We start from the raw sequence: 26429 nt of genomic DNA, 5'->3' as shown, positions 1-26429 counted from the left end.
AGCTGTATTCTCTGTTGATCACCCCACCCCTCACCTATCCACACCCATCCTGTTAGAATATCAATGATATACTTTGATGTCCCCATGCATACCTCCTATCCACCCCCATCCTCCCACCCTGTCAGACTGTCATAGTAATGCTTGAATGTTTTCATTTATATACACTGTCAGCTAGCACATTTGCTTATTTCCGATCTGACGAAGAAGGGCAACCTTCGAAAGCTAATCAAGAAATGTATTAAGTTATGTCCAATAAAAAAAGGTATCATCTTATTTTCTTTTCCATGTTTTATTTTGTTTGATTTCTATAGATTCTACATGGAATGTTGCTATTCCACTAGCAACATTCCATGTAGAAGTCGGCCCTTGTAGATCACCAATGTGGCCGCGCAGGCTTCTGCTTCTGTGAGTCTGACGTCCTGCACGTACGTGCAGGACGTCAGCCTCACAGAAACAGAAGCCTGCGCAGGAATGTTGCTAGTGGAATAGCAACATTCCATGTAGAATGTCCAATAGTAGCAACATTCTATGTAGAATCTCCAATAGTATCTATTTTACTGTCATAGTAATGCTTGGATGTTTTCACTTATATACACTGTCAGCTAGCACATTTGCTTATTTCCCATCTGAGGAAGAAGGGCGACCTTCGAAAGCTAATCAAGAAATGTATTAAGTTATGTCCAATAAAAAAGGTATCATCTTATTTTCTTTTCCAGGTTTTATTTTGTTTGATTTCTATTGATAACCACTGTCCACTAATAATGCTTCTATTTATAACACCTATGCATATTGTGAACCTTCCCAAATCTTTTCTTATACTGACTGGCTACCTTAAGTCACCATCAGAACTGGGTCAACTGGGTGACCACACTTCTCTATGGGCTGGAGATAGCTCTGATGTGTTTCAATGTTTCAAGTGGTGGCCAGTGGAAATTTGTCCATACTTCCGTAATGCATTAGGGGTGTTCACAAGATCTGAAGGACATTTTTGAAGTTTAAAATCAAATATTGATATCTTACTCCCATGGGGAGGTTTTCAGAACCTTCAGTGGATCTTAATTTGAATCAAGTTGGGCAGGAAAGGGAATTTTATCCTTTATTCTACCATTCCTGGAAAACAACAAGGCAAATGATCCGCAAAATCCAACGTGGAAAACAAACCAGCAGATCAGTATAGTATCTAAAAAGACTTTATTGAAGATACCGTATATGAAACAAATGCCTGACACAGGCCGTGTTTCGCCCAATAATAGGGCTGCATCAGGGGATATATATATATTTGTTGTTCATTATAGCCCCTTCAATCAAGTCTTTTTAGATACTATACTGATCTGCTGGTTTGTTCTACCATTCCAGCACATATCCTCAGAAATATTTGCTTACTTATGTATTCAAATTTCATTCTCCACCAATCACAGTGTCCTTAGCAGATCACAGTTACAACATTGACTGTTGATTTAGTTAAAATGTACTTGGTACCAATTTTAACCTGTACCACATACCACTCCTTCCCAATCCGAAGATTAATTCCTTTAACTTCAAGCCACCTTTTAAATGCAGAGAATATTGTTGTTGTTGTTGTTGGGTTGTTTTTTTTTTGCTTATTATTGTGGTGTGTTTTTTCTTATGTTTAACTTGAGATGTACTATACTCTCAAAAAGTGATAACTTATAGCCATTACCTTTTATACTTTTTAAATTGAAAATTCAATCAAATTCTTTAATCATGGGGAAGCCTCCCTGAAAAGAAACGATTACATTTTTGTGACTATTTAAAAGGTTAACCCCAAGTCTAATTTCAAGTGGTAATGGATTCCAGAGCCAGAACCCTGCAACTGGACAGGCACGACCTTGACTACTTGCTCTGACTATCGCTTGTAAAGAAGGCACCTCCAACAAGACTTGATTTTGTGAATGAAGAACTCTGTTAGAACAATAACAGGTCAATGGAGATGACATGAGCACGATATTAAAGCTTAAATTTTGCCACCAGAGTCCAATGCAAGGCAATTAAAGAAGGAGAGATATATTCTCAAGATTTGACGCCAGTTAGAAGGTGAGGAGCCAGGTGGGTCAACAGTAATGTTCTATGTTTAATTTCTTTTATTGGTGTTCAGTACAGACATACACAAGAGCTCACAACATAGCAACAGACAGCAATAAGAAGCAAAACCAGAGCTCAGCCTAACAAGTAACAAGGTTAACGCTCAGTTATGATAAGAGACAAAGAGAAGAGGGAAGGGGAGCTGGGGGATATACAACAACGTTTGCACACGAGGTACACCAAATTTGTACATATCACTGCAGAGCACTAAAAGGAGATGCAAATGGTAGCCATTTTTCTCTATAAGAAGCAAAGCAGGAAGATTTCTTAGCAAGATGTAATTCGTATTTATACATTTGAAGCAGCAGGTTCCACCATTCCTGGTAGGTAACTTGTTGCAAAGCCTTCCAAAGGGAGAAGATTGCCTTCAACGCTAAGGATACCATGGTGTTAACCAGAGCCCCTTCACTAGGAGTCAGCAAACTGTGGAAGCATTGGTCTCTGGGTATCACAAATTTATAAGAGATTATGCCAGGGAGATGAAAGTAGTAGTAGATGACGGCAGAAAAAGACCTGCACGGTCCACCCAGTCTGCCCAACAAGATAAACTCACATGTGCCATTTTTTGTGTATACCTTACCTTGATTTGTACCTGTCTTTTTCAGGGCACAGACTGTATAAGTCTGCCCAGCACTATCCCCGCCTCCCAACCACCAGCCCCGCCTCCCACCACCGGCTCTGGCACAGACCGTATAAGTCTGCCCAGCACTATCCCCGCCTCCCAACCACCGGCTCTGGCACAGACCGTATAAGTCTGCCCAGCACTATCCCCGCCTCCCAACCACCAGCCCCTCCTCCCACCACCAGCTCTGGCACAGACCGTATAAGTCTGCCCAGCACTATCTCCGCCTCCCACCACCGGCTAAGCTTCTGGGGATCCCTTCCTTCTGAGCAGGATTCCTTTATGTTTATCCCACGCATGTTTGAATTCCGTTACCGTTTTCCTCTCCACCACCTCCCACGGGAGGGATGTCTACCAGTTGCCTCAGGTTCACCACATTAGAACAAGATGCTTTAATACAGTATGGAAGCCATCCAGTGGCAAATAAGATTTTAACTTGCATAGCAACCACATTTTGAAAAGGTTCCTTTGATCACACACCAGATGATCAATAATAAAAAAAAAAAGTTAGAACCAAGCAATACACCCAATTAATGAACTTCTTGACAAATTATTTATTTATTTTATTTTTGTTACATTTGTACCCCGCGCTTTCCCACTCATGGCAGGCTCAATGCGGCTTTACATGGGGCAATGGAGGGTTAAGTGACTTGCCCAGAGTCACAAGGAGCTGCCTGTGCCTGAAGTGGGAATCGAACTCAGTTCCTCAGGACCAAAGTCCACCACCCTAACCACTAGGCCACTCCTCCTACTATTTGAGATTCTACATGGAATGTTGCTATTCCACTAGCAACATTCCATGTAGAAGTCGGCCCTTGCAGATCACCAATGTGGCCGCGCAGGCTTCTGCTTCTGTGAGTCTGACAGGACGTCAGACTCACAGAAACAGAAGCCTGCGCAGGAATGTTGCTAGTGGAATAGCAACATTCCATGTAGAATCTCCAATAGTATCTATTTTATTTTTGTTACATTTTTACTCTGCGCTTTCCCACTCATGGCAGGCTCAATGCGGCTTACATGGGGCAATGGACTTGCCCAGAGTCACAAGGAGCTGCCTGTGCCTGAAGTGGGAATCGAACCCAGTTCCTCAGTTCCCCAGGACCAAAGTTCACCACCCCTAACCACTAGGCTACTCCTCCACTAGCAACATTCCATGTAGAAGCCTGCCCTTGCAGATCAGCAATGCGGCCGCGCAGGCTTCTGTTTCTGTGAGTCTGATGTGCAGGACGTCAGACTCACAGAAGCAGAAGCCTGCGTGGCTGATCTGCAAGGGCAGGCTTCTACATGGAATGTTGCTAGTGGAATAGCAACATTAACATTCCATGTAGAATCTCCAATAGTAGCAACATTCCATGTTGTTGTTACATTTGTACCCCGCACTTTCCCACTCATGGCAGGCTCAATGCGGCTTACATATTATAAACAGGTAGTTATTTGTACCTGGGGCAATGGAGGGTTAAGTGACTTGTCCAGAGTCACAAGGAGCTGCCTGTGCCTGAAGTGGGAATCGAACTCAGTTCCTCAGTTCCCCAGGACCTAACCACTAGGCCACTCCTCCACTCCATTAGGAAACAGCATTCCAGTTTCATCCAACGCAATGACTATGCTTATAACTGAACAGTTGAACGTGATATGATTTAGAACATTCTTTAATACATATTAAGCAAAGTCACTGCGCCTATAGGGATCAATGACTACCGGTTTTTCATAAACATAATTAGTTACGATTTTAAAATAATGAACCAACAGCCACTGTTTTATTAAGGCAGATAGCAGAAGACAGTACTTGCCAACCTTTTCTATTCCGTCCTCCTTCAGGCTAATGAGATCCAAATCAAAATCGGTTCTTAATCCACTTGTTTTGTTGAAAACAATGCGTCCTGTTAGTCCATCCCATTGGGCCTGCGGGAAGTACAGAACACGAAGGCAATTATTATGCATCATAAATCATAGTTCTGTACAACTGTACAAAGCTTCATTTTAATTACTTCTCTGGCTGATGCTTTTTCCCAGAGGACTGTGGTTATTAATTAATCACCCCGTCGTAGCTCATACTGCAGAACAAGGTGGCATCTTCCATAAATTCTGGGTTAGTCTTCGCCCTGAGTTGGTGTTTGCCCTTTTTTTTCCCCCTGTAAAGTCTCATTCTGAGGCTTGTCTGAACATGCAGGCCAAAGAGACCACTCATTCTTGTGTCCATCAACAGCAAGAACTCATTCTTGTGTCCATCAACAGCAAGAATTCCTGTTGCCTGAGATTTTAATTCTTTTTTTGGGGGAGGGGAGGGTGGATCTGGGGTTCTTAGATCTTTTTTTTTTTTTACAGGCAACATGGATGGAATATGGTATAAAATCCTCTGTAGCACTTATTTCATAATTTTCTCAAATTTTAGAATAGATTTCCTAGTCAGGAAATCTAGACTGCCCCAACTTGACATTTCGTCCTTTAGATTGTAAGCTCCTTTGAGCAGGGACTGTCCTTCTTTGTTAAACTGTACAGCGCTGCGTATCCCTAGTAGCGCTCTAGAAATGTTAAGTAGTAGTAGTAGGTAGAACAATTTCACCGACAACATGTCTAAGAGGTAGAGATTGCATCATTATTACAAACCCCAAGACATTCATGGCCGATTGTTGAAGGTGCAACAGGACTGTTGGCTGCATGACCAGGGGGCTTTCAGTTGGGGTCAGAAGAGTGGCTTGGACTTTAATCCCAGTGGGGTGTATGACTAAGGAGACCTACAGGAAGAGGTAGACTAGGAGAGAACCAGCAAAGAGTTTAAAGGCGCTGAGCAGGCACAAGCTCAGTCTTCGTTCTCTGCCCACCATCGGCACGTCAGACCATCTCACTCACATCAGAAGATAAAGGTACTGCTTTCAGGCAGCCGTGGTCCAGATTGTGAAAAGGATTCAAGAGGGTCATAGGTGTGGTTGGGACTTCAAATCATGGAAACTGAGGGTTCAGCCAGGTCTGCATGTGGTTACATTCTTTTTACTAAACTATTATCAGTAAAATTCCAATAAAAGTTGTCAAGTTCATTTCTGATGCTGTAGGGCTTAGGCATTCCACTTATGCATCCTTATAGAAGGGTTGGGCACTTTGGGGCAATTCTTTCAGGTGCTTCAATGCTGCAAAGTAGGTGCTAATTCTATAATGGCAGCTGGGCACCCAGATTACATTATAGAATACTAGGAAAAAAGGTCCGTTTCTGACACAAATGAAACAGGTGCTAGCAAGCTTTTTCTTGGAGTGCGTGTGTTTTACAGAGTATGTGTGATAGAGAGAGAGTGAATGTGTGTGTGTGTGACAGAAAGAGTGAGACTGGGTGCGAGAATGTGTGTGTGTGTATGAGAATGAGACTGTGTGCCAGGGGCCACCCCTCCCTCCCTTCTTCCCAGGGGGGCCCCTGGCACACACTCTCATTCTCACACACCCCCCCCGCCCCCCTCCCTCCCAGTTCCAGGGTTTTTCCCCTCCCTCCCCCTCCCAGTTGCAGGGTCGGCCCTCTCCCCCTCCCTCCCAGTTTCAGGGTCACCCCCCTCCCTCCAAGTTCCAGGATCCGCCCCCCCTCCAAATTTCAGGGTCCGCCCCTCTCCCTCCCTCCCACCCACCCTCCCAGTTCCAGTCGTTGCCCCCCCTCTCCAGCTACCCTGCGATGTTTAACTGCAAAATTAGGGAGCTGTGTATAGTGTAATAAAACGCACCTGCAACGTTGTGAAGCTGACTCCGTGGCTTCACTGAAGTGAAGGGTTCGTAAGGTTTCGTCAGATTTGTCAGTCTGTCACCATCTCTCTCGGCCCCGCCCTCGCACCTCTGATAGGTCCACCGCCCTCGACATCATCACGTTTTGACGCGAGGGCGGGGCCGAGAGAGATGGTGACAGACTGACGAATCTGACGAACCTTACGAACCCTTCACTTCAGTGAAGCCACGGAGTCAGCTTCACAACGTTGCAGGTGCTTTTTATTATAGTAGAGACTAGAGTAACCCAGTATCGGCCTTTTTCCTGCTGGTCATCCCTCTTTATATGCACCCAAGCATCCTTCTGGCTTTGACCATCGCTCACATAAGGCTTATGCTGCCGCTCCTGTACCATTTTAATGGTCTGCTTTGGAGCTGTTTCTTACTCTATTGACGTTCTTACAAAGGTAAAACAGACTGACAAAACATCAGAGCTTTGAAATGTCACCCACTCAGTGGGGCTAACCCATATCATTCAGTAGTGGAAGAAACCAGCCCCAGTTCTGCATTCTGTTTACTGCTTAGCTCTTTAATGCTGAAACATGGTCATTTATGATCAACAAACCAAACAGATGGGATCTAGTGAGAAGGCAAACAGTGTGAAAGTCTCAGTTATATACACTGACTTATTTCACTCCATGAATACTGCAATGTGCATTAGCAAAACCGCATTCTCCTGCTGCTGGAAATTCAAAGTGTTATGAGACCGAAGGGACTGGCAGAGAGAAGAGATCAGATAACTGTGCTATTTACCTCTGAGATTCATCCCCGCTCTGTTATAGAATGAGCCAGTGATTAGAGCCTCAGGGCAGGTCTGTCTGCTGGCAAGAGCCAAGATTTAATCAGACTGCCTCTAGATACTGGTCACTTTGACTAGTGATTATTATTCTACAAGGCCAGTTTGCTAATATGTCCCAGCTGAAATTTGGTTTTAATTTTAGAAAATCAATAGAAATAAAACAAAATAAAGCATGGAAAAGAAAATAAGTTGATTATTATTATTTATTGCATTTGTATCCCACATTTTCCCACCTATTTGCAGGCTCAATGTGGCTTACAGAGTTGTGTTATGACAGAGTCATTCCAGGATATCAGATACAATTAGTAATGTACAAAGATTAAGTAAGGGAGGAGAGAAGGAAGGTGTTAGGCAGGATAGTTTGGAAGGTGTGTTTTTTTATTAGCTTTCAAAGGTGGCCCTTCTTTGTCAGATCGGAAATAAGCAAATGTTTCGACACCCACCAGGCAGGACTTAACAAAGATCTGGGTTTTCTATCCCATTATAAACCATAAAATTGTACTGCTTTGTCCCCCTCTTATCTCCATGCATATCTCCCTGTCCCTCATCCTCCTGTCTCTCACCTAACCCACCCTCATCCTGTTAGACTGTCACTGAAATGCTTTGATGTTTCACTTATATATACTGTCATCTACCAACATTTGCTTATTTCCAATCTGACGAAGAAGGGCAACCTTCGAAAGCTAATGTAATAAAAAAAGGTATCATCTTATTTTCTTTTCCATGTTTTATTTTATTTCTATTGATTACCTTTAAAAGTGGACTAACACGGCTGCCACATCTCTCTACTCAATTTTAGAAAAGAAAGAAGCATATATTTTTTTTTACCTGCCCCTAAACGAAATTCTCTCTGACCTGTTTCAAAACAGCAAGATTTTGACCCCTAGAGGCCACTGTTGCTTTATCATTTCTATGGTACAATGCAAATTACATTTTCATCTCAATTAGCCCAATTTAAGAAGCAAATTTTGAAAAAATTAAAACTGTACCCATTTTATTAGCTACACCGCAACAAGTAAAATTATTCACGTTATCCATGCAGCACTTAGAGAGTTACAGAGATGTCTGGAACAGGCTCGGGACTGTGCATTTCTTCATGTCAAGCACCAAACACCAGCTTAAACCCTGAAATAAAGAAATAAAATAGCCACCAACACGCTTGGGCTGCAAATCATGCTTTACCTCTTTTATGAAATTCATGAAGCGATTACCGAACCTCCAGGCTTTATGTCGATGGCACTGCAGGGAGTTGACAGTCATTTGAGGAGCCCTCTGGTAGCAAACTGACACGATATGAACAGCATCAAACGTCAGAGCCGCGTCTGTCTAAAATAAAGGGGGGGGACAAGCACTGGAGTTGAGAGGAGCATGGACAAGAGGTGGAGAAACGTAATAAACCATTCTGATTTGCAGGAGTTTTTCAAGGACCTTTGAAAAGGGCGAGCGCAAGGGTTTGAGGGTGCCCTAGACCAACATTCAGCTTTACACCCCCTCAATTAACGTTTAGGTTGTGTGTATGTGTTTTGCCCACCCTTCCTACAGTGACTGCCAGAATCGATTGTTTCGCTTTGACCGCGGCTGCCTTTCTCTGTCCCCCTTCCCAAAATCTGCTGTCCTAGGCAACTGCATAGTTTTGCCTAATTGTTGGGCCAGCCCTGCATTGGAAAAGCCTGGAACAAAGGTCTTCATGTGAAGAGACTGAGTATATATAATCTTCTAAATAGAAACTGTAGGTACAGTTTTAAATCTCCATTAGGACAGAGTCTCTGGGTTCTTTTATCCAGGGAGTTTGCACAAAACCTTGAGAGAAATTATCTGCATATTTTCACTTAAGATTTTGATGTCTATAACCAATAGATCCGCTACTGTATACAGTTCAAGCTTCTCCTATTGACCTTCAAGTGCACTCAATCTGCAGCCCCCCCATTACCTCTCTACCCTCCTCTCCCCCTATGTTCCCACCCGTAACCTCCACTCTCAGGACAAATCACTCCTATCTGTACCCTTCTCCACCACCGCTAACTCCAGACTCCGCCCCTTCTGCCTTGCATCACCTTATGCCTGGAACAGACTTCCCGAGCCCTTACGCCATGCGCCCTCCCTGCCCATTTTCAAGTCCTTACTCAAAGCCCATCTCTTCTCCCTTGCTTTTGGCGCCTAACCACCTTCCCCATTCATGATACCTACACTGACTACATAGTTTGTTACCTTTAGATTGTAAGCTCTCTTGAGCAGGGACTGTCCTTCCCCATGTTTAAACTTGTACAGCGCTGCGTAACCCTGGTAGCGCTATAGAAATGCTAAGTAGTAGAAGTAGTAATAAAGACAGTAGATGCCAGAGAGAGGGGACAAAGGTGGAGGGGGTGGGACAGGGGTCACAAAGATTAGAAAGGCAGAAGAAGACTAGTTTGCCATGTTGGTACCTTTCTGAAGCAACCCATATGCATGACCCTACAGTGAACATCTACAGGCTCCTCTTTGACTTGGGTATTTGGTGCCCTCAAGATCTGGCACCCTGAGCAGTTTGTGTATTGTCTATGGCTAAACCGGACCCTGCTTTCACTTTGACATTTCCTGCAAGAACAAAGCACTTATGAACTTTTGTACCTGCGTTTTTTTTTTGGGGGGGGGGGGGGAAGCTCTTTATTTCATGAAAAATAGCGTGGGAAGTTGAAAATGCAACCTAAGGGTGTTACTTTGGAAGCAGCACTTACACATGTAATTAGCTACCTGCGCAAATGGTGATTTTCAAAAGCCACTATTTGAACTTAGAGATCTACATCATATACTGATTTCAAGGGGGTGTTGTTTTGAACGGGGATAGGATGTGCATTTGGTGGGCCAAAATGAAAGACATGAATTCCCCATTTTACAAGAGGGAACAAGTGTTGGCTAAAAGCTTGGCATGTGGCAAGCAAAAGTGCCAGCTTGAAGGAGCAGGTACAACGCTGACAGCACCACCTTCCCCACCAACACCTCTTGACATAGCATTGTAGTCCCTCTCCCCCCCCCCCCCAAAAAAAAACCCTCTCTGAAATAGCATTGAAGTACCCAACACCCACCCAACATTGCATCTACTCCCAACACTGCAGAAAAAGTCCTTATTTTGCCACTTAACCCCTAATGGTCATTCCACAAGACTGCCACTAGGAGTTAAAGCCACCATTTTTAACCCAGGGCAGAAGAGACCTGGAGCACTTGGGCATCATTTTTGATTCATCTAGACCACCAGGGCCCACATAAAGAATTGGGAACGTTGGAGGTAGGGAATGATGTGATGATGTTGGGGGTGGCAGGGGTGTGTAAGGAGACCCAGGGATAGGTGTAAATGTCTATAATATGCAAATATGCATATTGATTAGCATATTTACAATCAATGCATGCAGACTGTGTTCCTGGCAATACCTGCAGTAAAAGTTCATATGTTCATGCCATGGCGCGTACTTTTACGCCTGCTGCAATATGTAATCCGCCACATATGCAATAAAATGACGTTATTAAATTGCCCCACATCAGGTACATTCACACATTAAGCAAGTATCAATTTGTGTGAGAAAAGTTGTACACTACCGGGGATTAATCTAGGAGCCTTTTTTATACAGACACATCAGTTCCTAGGTTGTCTTAATAAATAGGCCAACAATTGGTGGATTTCTGTCATAAAATGGCTCCCATTGAGGGAGATCAGTTTTCAGACAGACAGTCACTGTATTTGGATAAAGTATTTTGCAAACTTCCCTTGCATTGTTCAACCTGAATATGCATTAGAGGCAATAGAGTGGAGGAGTAGCCTAGTGGTTAGTGGAGCGGACTTTGATCCTGAGGAACTGGGTTCAATTCCCACTGCAGCTCCTTGTGACTCTGAGCAAGTCACTTAACTCTCAATGGCCCCAGGTACAAATAAGGACCTGTATATAATGTAAACCGCTTTGAATGTAGTTGGAAAAACCACAGAAAGGCAGTGTATTAAGTCCCATTCCCTCCCCCCCCCCACCCCACCTTCCCCTTATGAAACCAAGTGACAATGCTCTGCTTTGGTTACTGAGGTTGTCCTAATGAAGGAAAAGGTATATTCTTGCCCCCCCCACCCCCCACCCGTAACCTCCAAAGGAGCAGGTGGATGGAACAGGGCATTCTTGAACGTGTTTGGGCTATGAGGAACCCGCTTCCGCCTTTGAGCTTCTTGTCATAGCTCTCCTGGTTATGGCTCCTCATTGCTCAAGAAAGCCTACACTCGTTGGTGCTTGATTGAGAAGGGCTTATGACGGCAATTCTATAAATTGGCATCTCAGTCCAGGTGCCCCAATGCCATGCATTTAGTACCAGATCTAGAATACACAGTAACGCAGTAAATGACGACAGCTAAATACCTGCATGCCCCAGTCACCCATGCTTAAACACTGATTGTCAAATCTTCACCATGCGAACCATATAGGCAGCTAAACACGATGAGAGTCTTGGTTATAACATATATCATCCCTAAGTATTCCTGACCCTATTCAGCTTATCCGTTAAGACGTCTTCTCCTCCCCCCTGACCTGCAGAGCTCAGCACCAAGGTTCATTATAGAATAATAGTGGGTGTCAGCATTGGTGCACCCATGTGTAGGTGTTGCCCTCTTGTGCCATGTCAACCAGCAGGCATAAGTTGGTTGCGCCAAGTGACATACGCAGTTTAGAGAATTCTATGAACTATGTGGGTACCTGGGAGACACCCTCCATGGCCTGCCCATGCTCTACCTACATGTACTCCCCCTCACAGTTAGGTACTATGGGGCCGATATTCAGACTGTCTGATTTAGCCTAGACCATTCCCGCGATCAGTGCTAAACCTGGATACTCAACGCTAGGCCAGTTCTAGTGACCAGAATATCTATTTTAGTTTTGGCCAGTTTGAACATAACCGACTAAGTCGATATTCAGACTTAGCCGGTTATGTTCAAACCGGCCAAAGATATCCCATGTAATCACGCGGCTAAATATAGCCGCTAAAGTGGGACTGAAATTGGCAGATAGCTGGTTATATCGCTTGATATAACCATTAAGCTGCTAACTGGCAAAGATAGCCAGCTATCCCCTGAATATTGTTGGATAGCCGGTTATGAGACATTTAACCAGCCAGGTGCCCAATCCTGGCTGGTTAAATCCTTTTGAATATCGGGGGGAGAGGGGGAGTATGGCACTTATGCACTACCTTATAGAGTGGCACCTAATGCACACAGCTGCCTGTCAATTAATGGTGCCTTTGACCAGGGGCGTAGCCAGACCTTGCTGGGAGGGGGGCACATTTTAGCCTGCCTCCCCCAGCCGCCGACCCTCCCCCCCCCGCACCTTCGACCCCTGCCGCCACCAGGTACCTTTACTGGCGGGGGTCCCCAACCCCCGCCAGCCTTATTCAGCGCCGATCTCCGGCGCGTTCACTGTTCTGTGCTGTGAGTCCTGACTGACGTCATGCAGGACGTCAGTCAGGACACACAGCACAGATTAGTGAACGTGCTGGAGACCTGCGCTGAATAAAACTAAGGCGCAAAGGTACAGGGGGCCAGGGCTAAATCTGTGGGGGCCCATGCCCCCACCTAGCTACGCCCCTGCCTTTGACATGCCTAAGTGGCACCTACCTCGGCCCCAGTGCATACAATTGCCCCTCTATGTATCCATCCATTCCACTTCTCTCTGGGTGGCCAGTCACTGCAAAAATCCTTCTTCCCACTTGGCACGTAAGTTGTATCTAGCAATCTCAAAGGGAGGGACTTAAACCAGGAAACGGCGTGACCATGGCTGGAACACAGAAGGTTTCCTAAGGCATCAGCAGAGATACCAAACAGTGAACCGCGTAGAGAATGAGTCAGATGATCAAACTCAAAATTCACAGGCCAAGCCTATGGCATTGATACTACGGTTGAGCACATGGGGAAAATGGTTGGTTCATTTGGCCTTTTCCCCTGATTTTTGAATCATTTGTTGGCTCATATCACACATTTTAATAAAAATGACTCCCGCCTCGGACTGCCCCGGCGCTAACCAGACCAATGCCTCAGCAGTCACACCGGATTTTCAGAGGTGCTGAATATCTGTGGATGGCCTGTTCATCATGGTTTAAGCTGGCAGGAACCTCTCTTACCCACTTAAACCAACTGAACGTCGACTCCTTAGAGAAGCCATAGATTAGTCTACTAATTCCTGCCTACACCCATGTAATTCTGGCTTAAATAAGAAACATCACTTTGAAACAAATCCTACTCAGGTTGTCCACTCGATTTAACCACGAGGATGGTCACAAAATAATTCTCGCACCGTCATAACTCCACTCAGAAGACCATCGGGCCTGGGCACTATTTGTAGCCGCTCCATAGACCACTTTTCAACAATGGCAGCCACGTAGGGATTCTCCATGTTCAGGATACGAAACCCAGTTAGGTTCACTCCAGAGTAGCGATAGGGCTCCAGATCTAATGCATAAAGGTCCTTAAAAAGAAGGAAAGACCACTTTAAGCATTTTGCAACATTTTTCTTCTGTTCATTTCCCACCTCTCTTATTTAATTTTCAGGCAGAGAAATATCTGCAGTGCAACAGGGGCGTAGCCAGACACCCAGTTTTGGGTGGGCCTGGGCCCAAGATGGGTGGGCAGAAGAACTCCGCCTTGTCCCATAAGTGATATGGTCTCGCCCTCTCTCGCCTGCACGCCATATGGTCTCTCAAACATCCCCCCTCCCCCGCATACCTTTTAAATAGCAGATTTTCACTGGCAGCGAGCAGCAACTAATACACACTGCTCGTGTTGGCCCCACAGTCTTCCCTCTGATGCAACTTCCTGTTTCCGCATAGGCGGGAATACATCAGAGGGAAGGCTGGTATGCAGGAGGGACAGTTGTTGGGAGTTTTCGGCTGGTGGGGTTTGGGGATGGATCCCTGCCAGTCACATCAAAGGTGTGCTGCTACTGGGTGGGCCTGGGCCCGTCCCGGGCCACCCTTGGCTACGCCACTGCAGTGCAATCTAAGCAAAGTCAGAACCACACAACTCCAGTGCCTGGTCTAGTCCAACTCCATTAATTTATATGGGGTCCAATATTCAATAGAGTCTTTGCTTCTAAGTTTAACAGATATGGGTTGGATTCTATCATGCTAAAAAATGGGCACCAGAAAAGATCGATGCAGGGCAATAAATTGGTCTCTTTGAAAATTTACTAGGGCTGAGTGTCTAAATTTATACTGAGAATGTCACTAAGGGTTAGATTCTATATATGGCACCTGAAAATTCCATGCTGACCCCCCACCCCCTGCCCAAGCATATTCTCTAAAGTACGCCTATATTTTATAGAATAGGCTTCAATTTCTGCACCACATGTAGAATACACTGAATGCCTCTCCGCGTGACCTAATTTAGCCACGGCTAATTATGCTATGTTTTACTTGGCATAAACCCCGATGCCTAAATTAGACGCAGATTGGGTGTATTCTATAACAACACACATAGATTTTAGAAATGCCTACGCCCCACCCATGGCCACAACTCTTTTCAACTATGCAACTTAGAATGTAAGCGCACCACATTGTAGGATACGCTTAGTGAATCGTGCGTGCAAATCTTGATTAATGCCAATTGATGCTGATCATTTATTTATTTATTTTATTTTGTTACATTTGTACCCTGCGCTTTCCCACTCATGGCAGGCTCAATGCGGCTTACATGGGGCAATGGAGGGTTAAGTGACTTGCCCAGAGTCACAAGGAGCTGCCTGTGCCTGAAGTGGGAATCGAACTCAGTTCCTCAGTTCCCCAGGACCAAAGTCCACCACCCTAACCACTAGGCCACTCTTCCACTGTTGCTACTATTTGAGATTCTACATGGAATGTTGCTATTCCACTAGCAACATTCCATGTAGAAGTCGGCCCTTGCAGATCACCAATGTGGCCACGCAGGCTTCTGCTTCTGTGGTACGTGCAGGACGTCAGACTCACAGAAACAGAAGCCTGCGCAGCCTTCTCGTGCAGGACGTCAGACTCACAGAAACAGAAGCCTGCGCAGCCTTCTACATGGAATGTTGCTAGTGGAATAGCAACATTCCATGTAGAATCTCCAATAGTAGCAACATTCCATGTAGAATCTCCAATAGTATCTATTTTATTTTTGTTACATTTGTACCCTGCGCTTTCCCACTCATGGCAGGCTCAATGCGGCTTACATGGGGCAATGGAGGGTTAAGTGACTTGCCCAGAGTCACAAGGAGCTGCCTGTGCCTGAAGTGGGAATCAAACCCAGTTCCCCAGGACCAAAGTCCACCACCCTAACCACTAGGCCACTCCTCCACTGTTGCTACTATTTGAGATTCTACATGGAATGTTGCTATTCCACTAGCAACATTCCATGTAGAAGTCGGCCCTTGCAGATCACCAATGTGGCCGCGCAGGCTTCTGCCTCTGTGAGTCTGACGTCCTGCACGTATGTGCAGGACGTCAGACTCACAGAAACAGAAGCCTGCGCAGCCTTCTCGTGCAGGACGTCAGACTCACAGAAACAGAAGCCTGCGCAGCCTTCTACATGGAATGTTGCTAGTGGAATAGCAACATTCCATGTAGAATCTCCAATAGTAGCAACATTCCATGTAGAATCTCCAATAGTATCTATTTTATTTTTGTTACATTTGTACCCCGCGCTTTCCCACTCATGGCAGGCTCAATGCGGCTTACATGGGGCAATGGAGGGTTAAGTGACTTGCCCAGAGTCACAAGGAGCTGCCTGTGCCTGAAGTGGGAATCGAACTCAGTTCCTCAGTTCCCCAGGACCAAAGTCCACCACCCTAACCACTAGGCCACTCCTCCATCATTTCTTGTTAACATCCAATTGACGGCGCTGATTGGCCGGTTAACCAATCAACCTATGCACAATGTTATAGAACACACTTCAATTTCTTCACGGAAATTAAGGTGTTCATGCAATAAATATGAAAACAAAAATCTCTTGATCTAAATGAGAACCCTGGAAAATGTAGGTAAGATATTTTAGACGCTGGTTTCCTCAGTAAATTATTCCATAGCAAATAATTAAAACTGTGCTTATGACTGTGTGAATGAATGTGGGCGGGTGAGTGGGAGGTGGGGCTTCCATTTGGTATTGGCAATTTCCCCAAAATGTGACTTATTTTAAGGACAATTTGCTCAACTTCCAGCATCTTGTGTTCAATATGTACAAGATGTGAATTACATTGCATTATTTATTCGTTTTCATTCAATTTCTAGCTTGCCTTTTTATTTATGTATTTAACACATTTATATCCCACATTTTCCCACTTAGTTACAGGCTCAATGTGGCTTACACAGCACAGTACCCCTGTAATAATACAATAATACAAATATACCCCTGTATTATCTCTATGATTCTTTGTCATCGCTTTGATACATTGTTTCCATCCCTGTATTATCTCTGGGATACTTTGTAACATGCTATGTAAGCTGCATTGAGCGGGAAAGAGCGGGGTATAAATGCCACAAATAAATAAATAAATGCATAGTACAGTAGTAAGCATGTAAGAAACAAGTATAAAGCAACAAACAAATAAAGAAAATGATACAACAACATTAAGAGGGGAAAATAAATAAGCTGAGGTAAAATATGGCATTGTTTACCACATGGTTCTGCAGATTAGTGACTCCCACCGTAAAGGAATAATACAACTTATCAACCTCACAAGCTGTGATATTTTAGTCTACTGGGAGTATCGGGCCCAGTGGCGTAGCTATGGGGAGCTCTGGGGTCCTCAGTTTGGCTGGCAGGGGTCCCCGACCCCAACCCCCAGCAGCTGAAGCATTTATCTGCCCCGCGCTGGTCTCGCACTTGCCTCCTCACCTGTTTCCAGTCACGCCGCGCATGCTCTTGTTTTAATGAAACTGAGCATGCTCACACATGCTCAGTTTCATTAAAGTGAGCGTGCAGTGCATGGCGTGCTGAAAACAGGAGAGGAGGCAAGTGCAAGACCAGCGCGGGACAGATAAACGCTTCAGCTGGTGGGGGGTTGGGGACCCCCACCAGCAAAGGTATCTTGTGTTGGTGGCGGCAGCGGCGGCAGGAGGGTCAGCAGGGGAGGGGAGGCTGGCTAAAATGTGCCCCCCACTTTGGGCTCTGGATCCACCTCCTGCAGAGGTGTAGGTGGATGCTCCTGGGGAGCTTCTCTTAAGAGTCATGCACAATCTGATGGAACCTTCAGCATGATCTCCCCCCTCCTGTTCCAAAGATATATCAGTATAGATGCCTTCCCCCTACCCCCCCCCCCCCCCCGAAGGCCAACCTGGACTCCTCTCAACCCACTGTAGGTCCTTCTGGGCCTAACTGAAGTAATTACTAGTGGGCTAGGTGTCTAGATGCCCATGACATCTAGTGGTACAACCCCTAGTGATCAAATTGCCATATAAGTACCATCCTCCCGATATTCAAAACGATTTAACCGGTAGGCAATGACTACTGACTGGTTAAATCACAGATAACCGGCTATCCATGAATATTGAGGAGGAAATAACCGGTTATCTCTGATGAATATTCATGGCTAGTGTGTAACCACGAGTCAGCTTTCTTGGGGGCAGGTCAAAGTTAAGCCTCGATATTCAATGCTGACCAGGCAAGATTAACATATAGATAGGACCGTATAAATAGCTGTCCTATCTTTACGCAATAGCCAATGCTTGGTTAGTGCTATGTCATGCAAGGTTCCGCTTTAGGAGTTACGGACCAAGAAAGGGATTTGGGAGTCATCGTGGATAGGACATTGAAATCTTCAGCTCTAAGTGCCGCAGCGGCTAAGAAGGCAAACAGAATGTTGAGTATTATTAGAAAAGGGATGGAAACCAAGCATGAGGATGTTATAATGCCGTTATATCGCTCCATGGTGCGACCGCACCTGCAGTATTGTGTTCAGTTCTGGTCGCCTCATCTCAAAAAAGATATAAAGGAATTGGAGGTGCAGAGAAGGGTGACAAAAGGGATAAAAGGGATGGGACAACTACCCTATGAGGAGAGGTTAAGACGGCTAGGACTCTTTAGCCTGGAGAGAAGGAGGCTGAGAGGTGATATGATAGAGGTTTACAAATAATGAGTGGGGTAGAGCGGACAGATGTGAAGCGTTGTTTACACTTTCTAACAATAATAGAACCAGGGGACCACAAGATGAAATTAAATGTGGTAGGTTTAAAACAAATCGGGGAAAGTTTTCTTTAATCAGCGCGTAGTTAGACTCTGGAACTCATTGCCGGAGAAGGTAGTGATGGCAGCTGGCCTTGTTGAGTTTAAAGGGGGGTCTGGACAGATTCCTGAAGGAAAAGTCCATTGATCATTATTAAATTTTGGGTTTTTGCCAAGTTCTTGGGGCCTGGATTGGCTGCTGTCGGAGACAGAGTGCTGGGCTTGATGGACCTTTGGTCTTCTCCCAGCATGGCAGCGCTTATGTACTTAGTGTTGTATATCAGATTAACCGGGCATGCGCTAGCTGGCCAGTGAGAACCTGAATATTCAATGTCGCTTGCCAGAAATGGCCCAGCATTGAATATCCAGAGTTAGCACTGGCAACGGGCAAACCACTGTGCTGCCCACCACCGGCTGACTATCGGGCCCCATAAGATTACCACTAGGGGTTGTGGGTTTTATTTTGAACCTGGCGCTGGCAGTTGCAGAAGCTACTGGGGGAGTCACTTTTGCACCTGGACCTCTGGCTAAGCAAAGATTATTGGTCAAAGAGGGGGGTTGAAAGCTGGGTTTGACCCCTTAAACATTGGTGTGTCTTTAGCAGACATCTTCAGGGGGGTTTGCTTGGGGGTGGGTGAGGGTCCCAGACCAATTGCCATTTTTGTCATGTTGGCCCCTTTAAGATGGCACTTGGGAGCATCAAGCTACTTGTCGGCAGCCCAATACTTCGATGTGAGAATAATAACATCAGCATTAAATTGGCATTATTTTTCCTAGAACAACACAGCTTGTGGAGTTTAATACAAGCTGAGCTATTCGATTTACAAAGCAGTGAGGATTTCTGCATGCATTTGCATGCTTTGAATCTCATTATGAGGTAGCCCGCAGTACCCTTAATCTAACATGTTGTGCAGTAAAGTAAAGCACAATTTGAACGTATAATGTGCACTGAGAGGTAAAAATTGTGCATTATTCCCTTCAAACATGTTTATAACTAGCCCTCTAAAATACAAGCATACACGTGGAAATGACCAAGACCAATTACAATTATTGGCCACCAATGGAAGAACGTATCACCTTCAAAATCTGCACGACTGTTCATAAAATTATTTACGGTGAGGCACCTGGATACATGACAGACCTCATCGACCTGCCAACCAGAAACACCACAAAATCTGCACGATTGTACCTAAACCTCCACTACCCAAGCAACAAAGGACTCAAATACAAATCCACCTACGTGTCCAGCTTTTCCTGCTTAAGCGCACAACTATGGAACGCACTGCCAAAAGCAGTAAAAACTATGCCAGACCACCTGAAATTCTGAAACAGACCTGTTCAAAAGAGCATACCCCACCGACCCAACATAAAAATACATGGACACCTGAGACACGAAGTAACCAAAGAACGTAATGGACATGACCTGACTCCTCTTCCCTCCCTCCCTAAATTCCCCCTCCCCCAATTGTACCTACCATACATGTACCTTATCTACCATAATATCACCTTGTATTTGTTCAGACCGGAATCGGCTAACGCCGTTAACGGTAATATGTAAGCCATATTGAGCCTGCAAAAAGGTGTGAAAATGTGGGATACAAATTCAACAAATAAATTAAATTAAATAATACGGCTCAGTAAAACAGCAAATATCCAATGGAATAAATCATTAATAACATTCTAATGACTACAATTGAAAAGCAAAAAGCCTTATTAAAATAAAAAAAAAAACAGCAGAGGTCATTTTATTCACGGCTCATCTTCCAGCCCATATTTGTCCACTTAGAACTTTTATTTCAGTGGCGCTTTCGCCAAACTGTATTTTACGGATGAATACAAGGGACCAGCCTCTTCCTACCAGAACATCAATATGCCTGAAATAATGACCTATTTCTCTCTGTGCAGCCAAATGAATTATGCAGCAGTTTGCTAAGCTTTTGGCTCTCTCTGTGCCAGGAGGCATCGCTCTCTCTCTCCATGTTATCAGTGGCCTTGTACAAGTGGAGGCTGAATTCGTAATGTTAATTTGCAGATTGCTATCAGACAAGAGATAAAAGCCGTTATGATATTAAGGTCAAGATACTCAGTCTGCAAATGAAGAAAAGTGACCTTTGTGCTGTTAAAGAAGAGAGAAATCATGTACCCTTCGCTGGGCTGGCAGCTGACCAAAATGCCTCTTGTTGGCAGTCAGTCTGCATGGGAGTTTCTTTTAGTTACATAGACTGCTCTATCTTAATGCACCTCTTGGCTCCCACTATCCCAGTATATATATTGTCACACTAAGCACAAAACAAGTCTAAATTAGTTGGCAGATTCTAGATCCCCAGGTAGATTTTCTAGGTGTTTTTTTTTTTTTAATCCTGTTAGGTATTATTAGGAAAGGAATGGAAAACAAAAATGAGGAAGTTATAATGCCTTTGTATCGCTCCATGGCGCGACCGCACCTTGAATATTGTGTTCAATTCTGGTTGCCGCATCTCAAAAAAGATATAGAGGAATTAGAAAAGGTGCAGAGAAGGGCGACGAAAATGATACAAGGGATGGGACGACTTCCCTATGGGGAAAGGCTAAAGCGGCTAGGGCTCTTCGGCTTCGAGAAAAGGCGGCTGAGGGAAGATATGATAAGAGGTCTATAAAATAATGAGTGGAGTTGAAAGGGTAGACATGAAGCGTCTAGGACTAGGGGGCATGCGATGAAGCTACAAAGTAGTAAATTTAAAACAAATCGGAGAAAATGTTTCTTCACTCAACGTGTAATTGAACTCTGGAATTTGTTGCCAGAGAATGTGGTAAAGGCGGTTAGCTTAGCGGAGTTTAAAAAAGGTTTGGATAGCTTCCTAAAGGAAAAGTCCTTACACCGTTATTAAGTGGACTTGGAGAAAATCCAGTATTTCTGGGATAAGCAGTATAAAATGTTTTGTACTTTTTTGGGATCTTGCCAGATATTTGTGATCTGGATTGGCCACTGTTGGAAACAGGATGCTGGGCTCGATGGACCTTTGGTCTTTCCTAGAATGCAATACTTATGTAAGAATTGCTGAATATCAGTGGCAGAGCCAGCCAAGACAATTTAACCTGGCAGGAGCCTCAGCCTTCGTCCACCCAGACTCACTCCATACGTAATGCCCACCTGCAAACTTTGCAGTACCCGAGATGTGTGTACTTAAAGAATAAAGACACTATTCCAGCATCTACATCTACTTAGCAGTTGTCAGCAATGCCAAAAAGAAAAAAGAAACCCTTATCTAAATCTTTAACACATATTTAAAATTTTTGTTGTGGATCCCCTCAGAAGCTTGGCTAGCTGAATGCATATAACCTTTCAATTGCATACACTGCCTTTTCACCATTTGATCCAATTTTTTTTAAAGATATGTATAATAGGCTACTTAGCTTTCAAAATGTCAATCTCAGCTAGTCAAGCTTCTGAGGATGTGCAACAAAATTTTTAAAATGTTGTTAAAGTTTCTGTAAGGTTTTTCTTGGGCATTGGTCACAAATACAAACAATCATACGCCGATACTTTTGCGTATAAAAGCACACAGATCTGGAACGCATTACCCTGGCCCTGAAAAATATGGACAATCTAACCAGCTTTCACAAATCTTTGAAGACACATCTCTCTTCAACAAAGCCTACGAAAGACATCCTTAATAAATCACTCCTCAAATCACTCAGGTGCATCAAAAACGCCTCATTATCCTTTCTGCTACCCCATATCCATTCCTTTCCATCTTTCTACGCCTACCTCCCAACGCTCATTTCCTTCGGAATCTAATTCCTTCTATGTTTAACTTACTTTCCGTTAACCCCATTAGTTTTGTGTTTACCACAAACTGTGTATTCTTCTTGCGACTTTGTAATTATTTATATTGTTGCTATGTAAGCCGCATTGAGCCTGCCTTGAGTGGGAAAGCACAGGGTACAAATGTAACAAAAATAAAATAGATACTATTGGAGATTCTACATGGAATGTTGCTACTATTGGAGATTCTACATGGAATGTTGCTATTCCACTAGCAACATAACATTCCATGTAGAAGCCTGCGCAGCCACATTGGTGATCTGCAAGGGCCGACCTCTACATGGAAGAATAGCAACATTCCATGTAGAATCTCAAATAGTAGCAACAGTGGAGGAGTGGCCTAGTGGTTAGGGTGGTGGACTTTGGTCCTGGGGAACTTGAGGAACTGAGAGTTCGATTCCCACTTCAGGCACAGGCAGCTCCTTGTGACTCTGGGCAAGTCACTTAACCCTCCATTGCCCCATGTAAGCCGCATTGAGCCTGCCATGAGTGGGAAAGCGCAGGGTACAAATGTAACAAAAATAAAATAGCTACTATTGGAGATTCTACATGGAATGTTGCTACTATTGGAGATTCTACATGGAATGTTGCTATTCCACTAGCAACATTCCATGTAGAAGGCTGCGCAGTCTTCTGTTTCTGTGAGTCTGACGTCCTGCACGTACGTGCAGGACGTCAGACTCACAGAAGCAGAAGCCTGCGCGGCCACATTGGTGATCTGCAAGGGCCGACTTCTACATGGAATGTTGCTAGTGGAATAGCAACATTCCATGTAGAATCTCAAACAGTAGCAACAGTGGAGGAGTGGCCTAGTGGTTAGGGTGGTGGACTTTGGTCCTGGGGAACTGAGGAACTGAGTTTGATTCCCACTTCAGGCACAGGCAGCTCCTTGTGACTCTGGGCAAGTCACTTAACCCTCCATTGCCCCATGTAAGCCGCATTGAGCCTGCCATGAGTGGGAAAGCGCAGGGTACAAATGTAACAAAAATAAAATAGCTACTATTGGAGATTCTACATGGAATGTTGCTACTACTGGAGATTCTACATGGAATGTTGCTATTCCACTAGCAACATTCCATGTAGAAGGCTGCGCAGGCTTCTGTTTCTGTGTGTCAATGAACTTCTCTAAACCTTGAACCCCTCTTGCCCAATACACACATTTTGCAAGCAAGGCTGTTTTAATTTGAGTCCGAGACACAAGCTAGGCCAGCAACCCTTCCCCCCCCCCCCCCCCCCCCCCCCGGATTACATAGCCAAGGAGCATACTGTAACTACAAAACTTGACATGATGCCCGACCAGTTTTAGAAGTTTCTGGCTAAATGAATCGCATGCAGATCGAAATTCCCTTAAATTACCCTGCAGTTAAAACCTGTCTCTCAGACATGCCAGTTCTCCACTGCAAAAAACAACTCCTATAATCCCAGCTTCAAAACACAAGATCAGTGTCAGTTTCAGACTCCGTATTTAAAAAAAAAAGTAAAAAGTTTCTCATTCAGTTGAACTGTATTCAGCCCTGCTGTTTGGCAAAAAGTTGATGCATTTCATGCCAAATGTTGACACAATGTATCAGCTATTGACTGGGGACCTTTTAGAAACATTCAATGCAACACAACAGACTAATTCATTAGCACCCCATGAGTTTGCTAATGTACCAACCAGAAGTACATGTGATACAAGCTAGGAAAACATAGCCTCCAGGAGTGACAGATTAAAATACCTTTCCCATGGTATAACTGTTACTCTAAGAAAGTGGCATTAATGGTGGTTGCTTATCTATTAAATTATTATAATTCTCTCTTTCAGCTCCAGGCTTCCCTGTACATGAAATACACTGTATTCTCAGCAGAAGCTGATTAAAGCGGGTAATCTGGGGAGTGCTTAAAGCTGCCCAGAATAGATAATAACAGCAGCAGTAATTAAAATGTCATGTGGATTTGAAAAATAGGAATCACAATATTTTCAAACTTTCACGCTGCTGCGGAATCTTCCTAATGAGTAAGAGGTACATGGTTTTTAATGCCATGCGTAACTCAACAATGCTTGTCCAAGAGTGACTAATAATAGCAACAGTAATCACCAGGAAATGCATCCTCTACCCGGCGGATTTAATGAAAACAGAAGTTAACTCCGGGACGAGTTATGGAAGTTAATTTCAAGATGAGTAATTTGAATGCGAGAAAAACAAAACAAGCCAATACATTTCCGGTCTCTTTGTATTAAAAGCAGTAATTCTCCACAGCTGAGTGGGAAGGATGAGAACACTGGGGAACACTCAGCTGCAGATATACGGCAAACATGGATTTAATTGGAGGGCTAAAAGTGAAAAGATGTATCTCATTGAGAGGCTGTGGAACATTATTGCCCGCTGACGTGAAGGTTGGGGACACCGATTCTACAGAACTTTTCTATCCACCAAGGGAACAAATATTTTTCTTCTTTCAAATAAAGTTATTGGGTGACATGCTAGGTCTCTCAGGGATCTTTTTACTGAAAAATGGCCTGCAGTAGTGTAGGCGCGGGTCTTGGGCGCGCGCGCAGATCCATTTTTCAGCACACCTGTAAAAAAATGCCTTTTGAAAATGTTTGCCGAAAATGGACGTGCGGCAAAGTAAAAATTGGCGCATGTCCATTTTGGGTCCGAGACCTTACCGCCGGCCATTGACTTAGTGGTAAGGTCTCAGGCATTGACCGGGTGGTAATGACCTATGAGCATCACATGCCACCTGACGCACATAGCTGACACGCGTCAGAAAATTTATTTTCGGACGCGCGTAGCGGATGCGCGCCAAAATGAAATCACTGCATGAGCCACGCGGTAGCCAAGTGGTAATTCCAAATTGGCACACACATGGCTTAGTAAAAATGCCCCTCAGGTAGGTGACGGGCAGTTCTATAATCTTGGCACAAGCATTTCGGTGCCTCTTGTGTAAATGAAAGTCTACAATACTAGCACCTATGCCCACAAGTGTATACTTCCTTGTGAAAGTGTCAGCAAAGCACTTAAGTCTATTCTGTACTGATGCATCTAATTTGCATAGGAGCAGATTCAGTAAATGGTGGCCAAAGTTAAGCGCCGGGATGATGCGCAAAAAAAGCCCGCTTAAGCGCTATTCTAAAAGCTGTGCCTAAAATTAAGTGCAGTTTATAGTACAGTGCTTAAGTGCAGGGGTCATCGACTTGCACAAATGAAAATGTGGTGCAAATGCCCCTGCCTCATAATTGCGCATGTAACTCGAATCCACCCTCATGCATCGCCCCGAAACACACAAGACCCTCCCCATTTCTATGCCCCCTTTTCTGGGAAGTGCATTTAAAATTCAGGCGTGGATCAAAGGCCACTCTCTATATATGGCACCTAGAAAATCCCATGCGGAAAACATTTCGCCTAAGCAAATTCTATAAGCGGCGACTAGATTTAGGCACAGTATATAGAATATGCTTAGTTGATAATCCAATGCCTAAATATATGCGCCTCCATTTACACCAACGATAGCATGGCGCAAATTCCAGTGTGTACATTTAGGCGCTGAGGGCCATACGCTATAACAACGTATGTAAATTTTGGAATGCCAACAAAACTGCCATTTTTCCACCCATAAACGCCCCCCTTTTTGCCTGCACACATTAAAATTTAGGCTTAGTGCATTACAAAATATGCTTAGGGAGTTGTGCACGTAAATTCTAATTATTGCCAATTAGTGCTCTGATTGACTTGTTAAGTCAATTAAATTGAGCATGCTGCTACAGAATACGCTTGGATTTTGGTGCAGATCTCTAGACTTGCTATATAGAATCCATGGGCAAGTGTCGAAATTTACATGCATACAAATTGATTTCAATTAGCACCAATAATTGCTTGTTAAAAAGTCAATTATTGGCACTAATTGCATTGTTATTCAATTAAATTGTGTGCACAACTTTTGGCGACTTAAAGAATTAGGGGGTAAGCGCATGGAACTGCCTTTAAGCACTAAAACCCCATCTGTTCAAGCAAGCCTACCCAAATGACCCAAACTAATCCTACGTTCCCTTCTACCCAACACATATCCAGAAGACAACGACAATGACCCAGACTACATCTGCCACCAAATTTCCCTATACTTTTTCCGTGTCCCATCCCCCTCCCGCCCCCTCTACCCCTCCGCCATTGCTCCATTGCTCATCTACCCCCCTCTCCTACTCCCTTCACCC

The 26429-nt window shown here is 44.3% G+C and overlaps 1 protein-coding gene across 1 annotated transcript in view; it reads right to left on the bottom strand.

The window, feature by feature from the left end:
• GRIK3 (glutamate ionotropic receptor kainate type subunit 3) overlaps nt 1–26429 on the bottom strand; it is a 292810-nt gene that overhangs the window by 94516 nt on the left and 171865 nt on the right. The window contains exons 6-8 of the mRNA XM_030220007.1: nt 13556–13726; nt 8445–8588; nt 4520–4627 (exon numbers count right to left, since the gene is read on the bottom strand). Coding sequence (XP_030075867.1) covers nt 4520–4627; nt 8445–8588; nt 13556–13726 — 423 coding nt within the window. The remainder of the gene's footprint in view (nt 1–4519; nt 4628–8444; nt 8589–13555; nt 13727–26429) is intronic.

Source organism: Microcaecilia unicolor, chromosome 11, assembly GCF_901765095.1.
Source record: "Microcaecilia unicolor chromosome 11, aMicUni1.1, whole genome shotgun sequence".
In the NCBI taxonomy this organism is placed as follows: domain Eukaryota; kingdom Metazoa; phylum Chordata; class Amphibia; order Gymnophiona; family Siphonopidae; genus Microcaecilia; species Microcaecilia unicolor.
This window is presented reverse-complemented; position numbering and strand designations above follow the sequence as displayed.